Genomic DNA, 14,256 nt, shown 5'->3' with positions numbered 1-14,256 from the left:
TATCCTATTATTTCTATGATTGTCTTACAGAACGCCACTAAATTTAAATTTGTTTTGTGTATAATCGCGTTTGGAAACAACTTTTTCGCTTCAATTTTATTCATTACGGTAACCGCGGAGCAGCTATCCACCTCAAATTGTACTTGCTTTTCGTTGACTTGCAGCGTGTAAAAGAATTTGTCCCGATACTGGGGATGTTCAATGTAAAAGATTTCCTCCAGCTGATTCGTATGCTCCTTTGCCTTGAAGCAGACTCTTTTTAGGTGTCCCTTTCCACCACAGCTCGCACATCGAACATCTCTATTTATCGTACATTGTGATGCTAAATGCCCTCTACCGCATCTGTAACATTTAATGTTTTTACGACCTAACGCGTTTGAGTTACTTAAATTTTGCTCCGGGTAATAACTATTTGACCTCACTTTTGGTCCAAAATTTACATGTTTGTTAGTACGTTCCGAAAAATTATTTGAAAACCTTCCTTTTTGCGCTGCCCCTGGATTATTTGGTCCCGATCTCCTTAACGGCTTCTTCCCCGCCTGCATCACATCCACCTGTGCCATTGATTGCACTCCCGATGCTTGCAGCGATGCCGAGCCCTTCTCCGACAGCTCCATCGTCGTGGCCACTTTTAGCGCCTCCTCGTACGTCAAGTCCTTTTTTTCCAGAAGTCTCGTCTGTATCTTCTTACTCGCCAGGCCAAACACTAATTGATTCCTAAGTGCCGTCTTCAAATAATTTCCAAATTTACAATGTATGCTCAACTTGTGCAGTGCCGTCACAAATTGTTGCACACTTTCGCCACTCTCCTGACGACGTTGGTGGAACCGAAAATTTTCTGCAATTTCTAGCGGTGGCGGATCGTAATATTCCTCCAGAATTTCTGTTAGTTTCTCGAAGGATTTTCTAAATGGATCCTCCGGATCCAATCTATCGCACAGAATGTCGAAGGCCGCGGGTCCCACGTAATGTAATAAGTAAGGTACCCGCTCCGCCTCTGTTATTTTAAAAATCATGAATGCTCCCTGCAGCCTTTGTAACCAGCGTCTCCACGTTGTATTTCCAGCATCGAACGGCTCAATCGTTAGTGAATTTGGTATCGCCGTTTGCGCCTTCTGAGTCGATGTTCCTGGTTGCTGCGTCATTTTACTTTATTTCTATGTGTAAAGTCTTCTTAAATTGTCCGTTCTCCGTTTCTCGTCGCCACTGTTATAATTATTCCCAGAGTTTGTAATCGAGGACCAGGAGGTTGCAGGAAATTAAGAACTGCCGATGTACTTAGCCTACTCTCTATATTTCCTACTTAATGATACACTTCTCTTTACGACCGTTTATAAGCGAGTGCCGAGCGTGTCCTCGGACACCCGTGCTCGAACGTCGCGCGTTCTCATCCCGCTCTTGCACGCTTACACCGCGTGCTCTTTACCTGATCGTCTCAGGCTGCTTGTCAGCTCTTCGAGCCGCCACCACAGTTTAAAAATTAATATATTATTTTAATACATTATATTTTTTTTATATTGTTTTTATTTTATTTCATAATATATATTTTATATTTTTTTTTAATTTTATTTTATAATATATATTTTATAGTTTTTTTTATTTTATTTTATAATATATATTTTATATTTTTTTATTTTATTTTATTATATATATTTTATACTTTTTTCGATTTTATTTTATTATACATATTTTATAGTTTTTTCTATTTTATTTTATAATATATTTATTTTAGAGACATTTCTTTATTTTATTTATTTTTTTTGTTTAATTATTATGTATAATAATAATATTTATTATTGTTGTTATGATTATTAGTTTAAGAAAATGTGTTAATTTTTAAACATTATTATTAATTATATATTATATTACATGAATGTAATGTCTATTACTGTTTCTTCTCAATTTTCTTCTATGTCTATTTTTGTATTTTCTTTTTTTTTATTCTTGTCTCTCTTCTCACATCTCTCTTTTCTCTTCTCTCCAGCTCTTTTTTTTTCTTTTTTCACACTAATTCTTTACCAACATTACTATTCATGTAATATAATATATTATTTTAATGATATGCAGGTATACAAAATCTTAGAATATTTTTACACACATACATACACAGTACATCAGTGGCATAAATTACAGTGAATAGTTTTTTTTTAATGACAATTATAAAATAAAATCATTTTAGTAAATTATGCGTATTACAAGAGAAAAAGTTTTTTCTGAATCAGGGTTTAAATGAGGAAGTGACCTTACCGCGTTTACAAGAGAAATTAAAGCTGGATAATTTGGATTTTGATTTGATTCGCGTTTTAAAATTTTTTGCCACATTTCATCAAAGCTAATTGTGATATTTCCCCGCAGTAATTTTCCCCGTAGTAATGCGTATCTTTTAGATTAATTTCTTAGTCACTACGTAATGTATCTCCGACTAGAACTTTGATACGTCCTTCATCATTTAGAATGATAAAACACGCGTGCATCTCTCAGCTGCGTTTCCAACAAATTGATACCTGATATCAATAGACAGACAATGAAGGATGTGTCAACAGGATCGCTGCCTTGGACGTGTATCGGTCCAGGGCAGTCAGTCGCTCTCTAATAAAGCCATCGCACAGACATCGCTCCAGTCTCTTTCTTTAATTCGAACCACCTTCCATAATATCCCATAAAATGACAACACTGGCGACGAGGATGGGATTGTGCATTTTCCCTCTTGGGTGTGAGGTCTTTTGTACTTAATGCAGAAAACCGGTAAAGACCAAGAGCAGAAAGTGACCGTTAAAATTGAACCACAGACTTCACCTTTACAACCATACGTTACGACTGGAGCAGGTACAAGTACGGAGTCTATGGAAACTATCGAGCCTTCCAACATGACTGAGATTCCCGGCTCGTTTAAAATTGAAATTTTCGACGCCACTAAACACCGGTGGACTACGTGGTTACAGCGACTACAAGGAGCCTTCGAGGCTTTTGGCATTACCACCGAGGCAAAGAAACGTACTTATCTTTTACAATACATTGGCATGGATACTTACACCAAGCTGGAGAGTACTATGGATAATACCAATCCCTACACCGCTCCCTGGGCTACGTTAATTGACAAATTGAAAGCGATACTGGAGCCGGAACCTCTCGAAGCAGCTGAAATTTTTGTTTTTCATAAAAGAAAGCAACAGGAAAACGAGTCGGTGCGCGATTTTGTTAATGATTTACATAAACTCAGTGCGAAGTGCAATTTTGGGGCTTATTTGAAGACAGCCTTACGTACACAATTGATAGCCGGCCTCCGCAATCCAAATATTCAGGCAAGGCTTCTGGAAACCAAAAATCTGACTTTCGATTCTGCAATTTCTACAGCCATCACCATGGAACTTGCTGAAAGCAGTACCACGCAATTGCGCAACCCTTCTCAAACAGCCGAAAGTATACAATACGTGAATTCGGAAACCAATCGATACAAAGGAAACTCGCAGAAAAAAAAATCAACAAAAACGGAATGTGAAATCATCATCCGTCAACTACAAGAAGAATTTCAGAAGCCCCACGCATTCGAAACCGGACCGGAAATTTGAGAATGTGCCATCATCAATTAAAAATGTGAAGTGTTTTCGGTGCGGAAAAGAGCATTACGCAAATGAGTGTACACTTCCCAAAAATGTGGAATGCAGCTTCTGCCAGAAAAAAGGGCACCTAGCACGGGTGTGCTTTAGGAAAAGGAAGGAATCCGCCAATACTGTCGAGGAAGTCTGCACCATCGACACTGCCAATGCAAGGAGTAAATTCATCATGCCGCTTCAAGTCGAGCAACATCAGATGACTTTCGAAGTGGACACGGGAGCCGCCGTGAGTCTCATTAGTGCGGAAGACGCGAAGAAATTCTTTCCGTCGCACCGTGTCTTTCCGCCGAATGTAAGATTACAATCTTTTAATAAAGATCCGATTAATACAATCGGTTACATTCAAGTGCGAGTTAAATCGGATAAGCGTAGCGTTAATTTAAATTTATACATTGTTAAAATTCATTGTAAACCTCTTTTGGGCAGAGAATGGTTTCACGAACTAGTAAATACTAAAGAAATGAACGGTTTATATACCGATGACGAAATCACAACGCCATACATACATACAATTAATGAAAATTCAATAATAAAAAAATTATTACAAAAATACGATATTGTTACGGAACGCAAGGGAGCAATCAAATCTTACGTGGGTAAATTTACACTATTAGATAACGCGAAACCAGTTTTTATTAAGCATCGAACCGTTCCTTTCAAAATGCAAGACAAAATTAAAACTGAACTTGATAAATTAACCGCGAAAGGGATTCTACTACCCGTTAAATCATCCGAATGGGCCACGCCCATTGTCCCGGCACTAAAAAAAGATGGTTCAGTACGAATCTGCGGAGATTACAGTGTGACACTTAATAAGCAGTTACTTATTGATGAATATCCTCTGCCCAAATTAGAGGAACTATTTTCGTGCATGTCAGGAATGACTATATTTTCTAAAATAGATTTAAAAAAAGCGTATTTACAATTACGTATAGACGAAAAACAACAAAAACTACTCACTCTCTCCACACATTGCGGACTGTATCAACCTACGCGTCTTATGTTCGGTGTAGCTTCTGCCCCCGCGATTTGGCAACGTACGATCGAAGAAATCTTTCACGATATTAGCGGGGTCAAAATTTTTCTGGACGATATTCGAATCGCTAGCGCAACAAAAGAAGAACATATTAAGAAATTAGAAATTATTTTCCGTAGATTACAGGAATTTAATATACAGATAAATTTAGAGAAAAGCGAATTCTTTAAAGATAGTATACACTTTTGCGGTTACATAATAGATAAAAATGGAATTAATAAAGATCCGGCAAAATACGCGGCAATTAAAAAAATGCCTAGACCTACAAATAAAACAGAGGTACGCGCTTTTCTAGGTTTCGTTAACTATTATGCGCGTTTTATTAAAAATCTCTCGGAAATTTTACATCCACTTCATAACTTATTACGAGATAATGTTCAATTTAAATGGAATAATTCTTGCGAACACGCATTCAACAAAGCTAAACAAGCATTTAGTGAAAATAAAATACTTGCACACTACGACCCCGAATTACCTTTAATTTTAGCAGTGGATGCAAGTAATTACGGAATTGGCGCAGTACTTTCCCACGTGTACCCCGATAAATCGGAAAGAATCATTCAATGCGCATCGCAGAAATTAAACCCTACACAGCAAAAATACACGAACATTGATAAAGAAGCGTATGCCATTATTTTTGGCATTAAAAAATTTCATCAATTTCTTTTCGGTACCAAATTCACTCTTGTTACGGATAATCAAGCGTTAACACGAATCTTCTCACCGGATAAAAACTTACCAACATTTTCAGCATTACGTATGCAACATTACGCATTATTTTTACGTGCCTACAATTACGATATTCAATATAAGAAATCTGAACTTAATGCAAACGCGGACGGCCTTTCTAGATTGCCTTTGGAAAACGAAAATGACACACATGAAGTAATTGATATTTTTCATTTAGAAACAATTAACTTCCTACCACTTACAGCAGAAGAAATTGCAAATTGTACAAAAACGGATACAGAATTACAAAAAATTTACAAAGAAATTACAACACATAATTACACAGCTAATCGCAAGAAACAAAACATTAACATAGAAGAATTCTCAATTTGTAACGGAGTTATATTACGTTCCGATCGGGTTGTTATCCCAGAAAAACTAAAACACAAAATTCTTCTTGAATTACATTGGGGACATTTCGGAATTTCAAAAATGAAAAATTTGGCCCGCAAAATAGTTTGGTGGCCATCATTAAACAAGGATATAGAAAATCTTGTTAAAAATTGTACAATTTGCAACCTGCACAAAGATAATCCACCAAAAGTGGACGTACATTTCTGGGAAGATTCTACAAAGGTTTTTGATCGTGTGCACATTGATTTCGCGGGACCTTTTATGGGAAAACTTTTCCTTATCCTAATCGATGCATATTCAAAATTCCCCATCGTTAAAATCGTCAACTCAATGTCAGCTGAATCTACTATAGCAACATGTCGAGAAATTTTCAGCGAATACGGTTGTCCGAAAATGATAGTAACGGATAACGGGAGAACATTTATTTCTTCTGAATTCAAAACTTTTATGCAAGAAATTAACTGCACATTAAAGTATACTGCCCCATACAATCCATCTACGAACGGACAGGCTGAAAACATGGTCAAAACAATTAAAAATGGATTAAAAAAAATGTGTGCAGAAAACAAATCCATACACTACAATTTATGCAAATTACTCTTACAATATAGAACTTGCGAACATTCACAAACAAAACAAATTCCTGCAGACTTATTTTTCGGAAGAAAAGTTAATTCACCGTTAGATTTTATTCACCCTACTTACAAATTACAAACACCGTATAAAAATACAAATATTTGTAAAAAAATTTTTCAAGCGAGGGAAAGAGTGAGTGCGCGTAATTATACTGGTACAACTAAATGGCTCCTCGGTAGAATTAAGTCTCGAATTGGCGCTTTACATTATGAAATAAGTTTAGATAATGGCATTATCGTTCGGCGTCATGTAAATCAACTTCGTAAAATTGGGGATAAAACCCCGGCAGTCGTTTCGGATACGATCCGTTCTTATGCTCCACCACCTGGACTTGAAAAGAGAAACAGTACCCCGCGGAGACTTCCAAGTAGCGCGAATTTACAATCCGCTGCTGAGAATACGCTTGCGGATGTTCCACCCGCAGAAGATTCCGAAATAACGAGAACACCCGTAGTTTTTCGTAGGGGACCAATACGTGAACGTAAACCACCTACCCGGTTACAGTATGATAAATTCTAGAAAGCCTTTTGCACGTTTCTCTTTTCTTTTCTACGAGGGGGAGTGTGATATTTCCCCGCAGTAATTTTCCCCGTAGTAATGCGTATCTTTTAGATTAATTTCTTAGTCACTACGTAATGTATCTCCGACTAGAACTTTGATACGTCCTTCATCATTTAGAATGATAAAACACGCGTGCATCTCTCAGCTGCGTTTCCAACAAATTGATACCTGATATCAATAGACAGACAATGAAGGATGTGTCAACAGGATCGCTGCCTTGGACGTGTATCGGTCCAGGGCAGTCAGTCGCTCTCTAATAAAGCCATCGCACAGACATCGCTCCAGTCTCTTTCTTTAATTCGAACCACCTTCCATAATATCCCATAAAATGACAACACTAATTGTTGCAAGAGATTGTTTTTCTTCAGGTGAAAAATCTGAATATAACGCAAGCCATTCTTGCTTTAAACTATTTTCGTCAAAACCGGATAAACGTTTTGCAATAAACGAAACATCATTGAATGTCGAATCTCTATTACTATCAAATAAAGCTTTCTGCGGTAAAAAGACTTGAAGTTTATATAAAAATATATTATTAACAGGTAATCTTTTTTTAATTTCTGTCGCAGCAGTTATATAAAATTGTAAACAGTTTTGTCGTATAACTGTAACAACATTTGCATGTCCTTCCATTAATTCACTGAGATAATCTTCGCATTCTGATCCTAAAGTTATTTCGAAAAGAGGTTTATAATTATCCGTTTCATTAAATGATAAATTTGTAAGAATTTTATCTAAGACGTCTAATTTTAAGAAATTTGTACAAACTTGAACAAGAAAATCGACAGATTTAGATTGTAGTAAATGAATTTTTGTTTCGGCGGCTTGAAAGTACGCGTTAAAAGTGTTGAAAACATTTAAAATATATTTTAAAAACAGAAAATATGCTTTTGTCTCTACGTTAATCATTAAAGATAATAAATATTCCGCAGACTTTGATTTTTCATTAACGACCATGTCATGTAAAAAATATTGTATTGAATCCCACGATTCTAAAACTCTGTCGACACAAGAATAATGTGTCAGCCACCGAGTGTCGCACAATTTTAATATTTTATGCGTATTATTTTGGAAACATTCCGTAAATTCATTGAAAACGGCTAAACGTTTTGGGCTATTATTAATATAAGTAGAAATTTTTCTTAAAAATTCTTCGCAAATATGAGGTATTACTGCACATGCAGCGTTTGCAGCCAATGCAGCAGAATGACAAGGACATGAAAATGTTAGTAAATTTTTACATCTTTCTTCCAATTTTGTTTTAAATGATAAATGTTTTCCTGTCATGACGGAAGCATTGTCGCATGACAGGGCGAGAATATTAGAAAATGGAATTTGTAGTTTGTACATTTCGGATTTAAACGCGTTAAATAATTTCTCTGCACTACAATCTCTTGCATCAATATCAATTAGTTTTATTAATTGTGTTCGGACATTAAGTGATTCGGGATCTATGAACCGTACAAGAAACGTCATCCATTTATTGTTAGTAATTTCAAATGCGTCGTTGATAAAAATTGAACAATTCGTATTTCGGATAATTTTAAATCAGTTTTTTATGCTACTGAAACACGCACGCACGCGCACACACACACACACACACAGAGAGGGTTTGGAGTCATAAAATACTGTGGGAGTGACGAACCACGGGGTCCTGATCTCTGGTGTGACACATCTTGACACACACACACACACACACACACACACACATACCCACACACACACACACAGAGAGGGTTTGGAGTCATAAAATACTGTGGAAGTGACGAACCACGGGGTCCTGATCTCTGGTGTGACACATCTTGACACACACACACACACACACACACATACCCACACACACACAGAGAGAGGGTTTGGAGTCATAAAATACTGTGGAAGTGACGAACCACGGGGTCCTGATCTCTGGTGTGACACATCTTGATTTTGTAAACCTTCATTATCATTAAAATATTGAATATTCGATTTGTTTATTTTTTTCTTAATTTTTTGGAATAATTTTTCACTCGAAAATTAAAAAAATATAATTATTTGAAATAACGATTATGAATTAAAATTCTTTTTATGGTTGCCACAAAATGAATGTTAATATAAGAAACAAAATGTCATTATTTTTAATTGACAATATTATCATTATCTTTTAAAGTACCATTTTAATAGTTTCAGTGAAATTTTATTCCAAAAAATTAAAAGATTTTATGCTTTATTTAATACAATATATATACAAGTAATATTCATATATTAATTACAAGACCAAATAGAGAAAAAGATTGTTTTTAATTTTTAATGTGTAGATAAATAAAATTGTTTTGTTTTTTTATTGACAAAAATATATAATTTTATTGAAAGTGTTTGCTTTAAAATTTAACTAATAAAATTAGATTTTTTTGGCAAATTTTATTTACATAATTATCAGAAATTTAGACTTTAATTTTTAAGATTTTTTAAGATTGTTACATAAAAATAAATTCCTGCCATACTTCTGCGTAACACTTGTTTAACTAAGACTACGTTTATTGTTAAGCGATTGGGAATTTTTCTTGGGAACACGGAAGACAGGAGTTATAGTTAACAGTCTGAAAAGAACCGTCGTCACGTTAGCCGCAATGTCCTGCGGATGATTGGCTTTATCTGGTTCTCCTCTCTTCTGTATGAAAGCACATGCCGGTTAGTCTGTTTCTGCGCAAATGGCGATCACTAGGAAGGAAGTTCGTTTTTCCTCTTTCGATAATGCCCTTATTATCAGCTAGGGTGTATATCGCAAAAGTCGTAGAAAACATAGAATGCGAGAGATTGGGATTTATGAATACATGGATAGTTTCAAACATTCATGCGCATTAAAGAGATTTGTACGACATAAATCAGAATTGAGGTATCTATTTTAATTAATGATATTCTTCTGGGATAGTTTTAATTAATTTAATCAATAGCACTTTGGAAATTTTTAATTTTTTTTTTTTTTTGCTATGCAGACTATATAATTTATTTGAGAATTTAATGGCAAAGTTATTAACTTTCGAGAGCTATTTTAATTTCTACTATCTCCAGCTCGGATCTCAGAAAATAGATGCAATAACGGGAGTAAAAAAATTATAACGCTTTATATGTTAACGTTAATCAGAAAGATTATGAAAGACAAGTTTGTATTAGTAACGAATATCGTAGCCTCGTTAATAGAACTACTTCCTCTTTTTTCGTTATCATAAAGAAAAGATTAAGTTACAATCAGAAGCACAAATGAGAGGATACTAATATTCTAGATAAGAAAGAAAAATAAACTTCTATTAAAAATATGTCCCATGTGATAGCCAATGTGTGTTAAATCATGCGTGGGGATACTCGATCTTAATCGTCTATAATTTATGAGTTGTCAAGTCTCAAAATTTATCTATTCAAATTTTTCTACTAATTTTACATAAAGAAAATAAGTTGAAAAGTAAAAAAAATTTTACACTCAAGTGTCGTATATTAAATGTTCTTTCTCATAATTATAATTTAAAGAAAAGAAAAAAAAACAACAGCATTTGGCATACTGATAGAGAGAATGTGTACCTCATTTCATTAAATATATTTCGCAATAATGAGGAGCACCGGGTGTATTAATCGGTTTGCTCTTGAGTAAGATATCGGAATGCTGTTTTAATTAACTAATCGGTATTCGTTGAATATGTTTCTGCGTCGTAAATCGAGTAAAATCCTTCTGCAATACTAATATATGTGACTCAATGGCGACCACGTGACTGTGCTACGCTTCAGTCGAGACTCTCCTTGTTCAGAAATGATCCACATTAAGTATATTATATTAATTACCTTCGCAGACTATTAAGAGCACTAAAATGTGAAATCGTACGTAATACGGCACCATTGTCACTTGTCGCGCACCTTATGTTATCTTTTCACATTTTCACGTCGACGTGACGAAAGTTTCACACCGACGCGGCACGGTTAAAAATATACTATTTTAAGATAACTCTATAATTTAAAAAAAAAATGAGTACTAGTCATTAAGATTATGATGTGCACAATGAAAATCAATTAAATCAAATGTTTATATCGTTAATGTTGATTTCGAACGTATATTTTGAATTATATGAAAGTTTGAATTAAACTAAAGTTATTCCTCAACTTCATAATCATTCCATCGATATTATATAATACTCCAAAAGAAATTACATAACATTAAGAATACTGAAGATATACTATATCAACGTAAAATAAAAAAATACGTCAATCTTGAATTTAAAGAATTGAAGAAAATTCAAGGAATTTAAGAAATTGAATAAAGATAAGAAAGTAAAAAAATTCAAGGCAGTCAAGAAATGCAAGACTGTCAAGAAATGCAAAACTGTCAAGAAATGCAAGACTGTCAAGAAATTCAAGACAGTCAAGAAAATCAAGAAGTTCAAGAGATTCTAGACATTCCAAAAAGTTAAGAAATTCAAGAATTTCAAGAAAGTCAAGAAATTCAAGAATTTCAAGAAAGTCGAGAAAATCAAGAAGTTCAAGAGAGTCTAGACATTCCAAAAAGTTAAGAAATTCAAGAATTTCAAGAAAGTCAAGAAATTCAAGAATTTCAAGAAAGTCAAGAAAATCAAGAAGTTCAAGAGAGTCTAGACATTCTAAAAAGTTAAGAAGTTCAAGAATTTCAAGAAAGTCAAGAAATTCAAGAATTTCAAGAAAGTCAAGAAAATCAAGAAGTTCAAGAGAATCAAGACATTCCAAAAAGTTAAGAAATTCAAGAATTTCAAGAAAGTCAAGAAGTTCAAGAAATTCAAGAATTTCAAGAAAGTCAAGAAGTTCAAGAAAGTCAAGAAGTTCAAGAAAGTCAAGACATTTTAAAAAGTCAAGAAATACAAGATTGCTAATAATTATCAAAAAATGAAAAAATTTAAGAAGTGGCCCAATGTGGAAAAGTACTATTTACATTTTCTGCATCTTTACAAATAAAAAAAATTATGATTTGAAGAAGATTCAAAACTGTTCTCAGTTCAGCAAGATCTTCCTTCTGGCATTTCTGGCTTTGGCTAATATGAAAGTATAGCTATGTATACTTTTTAGCTGGGTATACGAAGATAACACTCGTATTCTGTGATCATATATTCAAGTCATATTTGACAGACCTACCTAGCTGAAATCAAGAAATATGCCACAACCCGGAGTAAATAAAAGTACAAAATAAATAAAGGACAAAAAACACTCTTAAAATGGAAATAATTTAAAACAATATTTTATCAAAATTCAGAAGTTTCCACACTCATTTTGAAGAATATGGATGCACTTAGTTAATTCAAACTGAAGATACTTTATTAATATAACTTAATGCAAAATCGCGTTATACAATTTTTCCTTGTGCACATTGAATAATATTAAATATTGTACTCCTTTTTCATTTAAAAAATATAATAACAATAAAATGACAAAGTATAGAGTTAACTTTAAATAGATATATAGAAAATAAATATAAGATTATTACTATATAACAAAAATGTAATTTAAAAAGTAACAATAACTTTTGCCAAATAAATTTAGTTTTTTTATTTTGTTAAAATGTATTAAACAATTATATAAATTAATTATATTTATAAAAAGCAAAATAATTTTTTTGAGACACAGAATTTTGGAAAAAGTATAACATGTTATAAATATAACATTAAAACGGAATTTATTCCTTGTTAATAATATATAAAACACATTTTATTTTTTGTTTTCTCTTTTTGGTCTAAAACTTTTTTCTTTGAAAATTAAAACAAAAAAAAATATTAAGATGGAAAGTTTTAAAATCGACACCATCAATATACAGGGTGTCTCACCCCATGTGTCGAATCCGTTAGGAATAGATAGAACTCGGGTAGACAAATAAGAAAGTCCCACACCATTTTGCAAAATTCTCAATGGTTATTGAGAAAAAAATTAATTTGTCTAGCGCAAGAGCAACAAGGAAGCTGCGGGCGAGTGAGCGTGACAGGCGAATGGCTAGGAATGGCGCCGTCGCCTGTCGCGCTCACTCACGCGTGGCTTCCTTATCGCTCTTGCGCTAGACAAATTAATTTTCTCAATAACCATTGAGAATTTTGCAAATGGTGTTGGAGTTCTATCTATTCCTAACGGATTCGACACATGGGGTGAGACACCCTGTATATATGTATATATATTGCAGAATTAAATAAAGCATGTATACGCTTTTTTTAATGTGAGGATCACTTTAGACAATTTATAAAAAAAAACAGGATATTATTCTGTTAATAGCTTTGTATATTATTGTATGGATATATAATATTTATAACTTATAATAGTAAACAGTTCATTCATATATGTATACATTTATATATACATATATATGTATATGGAATACTGTTTCTAATCTTTTTATATATTATAAATTGTATAAAGTGATCTTAATTAACAATCATAACTGTTACTTTTGTTGCTCTTCTATACTTATCTTTTTCTATTTTCTTTACAACTATTGTATACTATGTTTGTTCTCTATCCTTTAAATCTGTTCACTTTATCTATCCTTTTGCTTGTTCTTTTTACCTATCCTTTTATCTATTCTTCTAATCTATTCTTTGTTCTCTTTTCACTTCTTCTTTATTTGTAGGAAATATAAAAAATTGTTTTTATTATTTAATTAAAATTTTTTAATTATTTTATTATTTATTTATTTAATTATTTAATTATCTAATTTAATTTTAAATAATAAAAAACAATTTTTTATATTTCCTCCTGACGGAAGAGACCACCACCTTCTCGCGGTTTCCGTTGAGCAACAACGTGTGCGTATGTACAAAAAAAGGTGTACACAGCAGAATTATTAATTTTTTTATACTTTATTATTATATTACATGTAATTATTTTTTAATATATGTGTATTAATAAGTAATTTGTTTAAAAACAATACGTACACGTTGGCCAAGAGTGGATTTTATTTATTCTCTTTATATTTTATTTTTCTTATTATTTTAATTTTTATTTAGATTATTTAATTGCGGTATACATTATATATCATTTAATATGGGGCCAGTATTTAATTTTATAATAAAATTTTATTTATCAATATATGTATGTACATAATTTAATTGAATAATGTTCTTTTGCGCAATAAAAGAAAAAATTACAAGTTTGCTCATCGGTGAGAAATGAGTTTATCACGACGTCGGCTGTAGTTCTAGAGAGACAGAGTCAGATATGACATACGTCTGCGCTCTTCCAGCAGCCGACGCTGGCCGAGGCGTTGGAGGCGCTGCGGGCGTACACAGACACGGCATTGTGCCTAGTGTGCGTATGTTGCCCGTCTGCAATCTGAGACCACTGCCTCCAATACTT

At 33.3% G+C, this 14,256-nt stretch overlaps 1 protein-coding gene across 1 annotated transcript; it reads left to right on the top strand.

Annotated features, from left to right (window-relative positions):
- The first annotated feature begins 11,249 nt into the window (after positions 1–11,249).
- On the top strand, positions 11,250–11,795 carry LOC139104817 (uncharacterized protein DDB_G0290301-like). Its single transcript, XM_070660529.1, has 3 exons — positions 11,250–11,358; positions 11,473–11,556; positions 11,671–11,795. The coding sequence occupies exons 1-3, from the start codon at positions 11,250–11,252 to the stop codon at positions 11,793–11,795; spliced, it is 318 nt and encodes a 105-aa protein (XP_070516630.1).
- Positions 11,796–14,256: the final 2,461 nt, after the last annotated feature.

This window comes from Cardiocondyla obscurior, linkage group LG08, assembly GCF_019399895.1.
Source record: "Cardiocondyla obscurior isolate alpha-2009 linkage group LG08, Cobs3.1, whole genome shotgun sequence".
Classification (NCBI taxonomy): Eukaryota; Metazoa; Arthropoda; class Insecta; order Hymenoptera; family Formicidae; genus Cardiocondyla; species Cardiocondyla obscurior.
This window is presented reverse-complemented; position numbering and strand designations above follow the sequence as displayed.

Excerpts from the sequence above, each read along its gene's own strand:
- LOC139104817 (XM_070660529.1), top strand. The coding sequence starts at position 11,250 with ATGCAAGACTGTCAAGAAATGCAAAACTGTCAAGAAATGCAAGACTGT. Across the intron at positions 11,359-11,472 it reads GATTCTAGACATTCCAAAAA|AATTTCAAGAAAGTCAAGAA; the intron begins GTTAAGAAATTC and ends AAGAAATTCAAG. Across the intron at positions 11,557-11,670 it reads GAGTCTAGACATTCTAAAAA|AATTTCAAGAAAGTCAAGAA; the intron begins GTTAAGAAGTTC and ends AAGAAATTCAAG.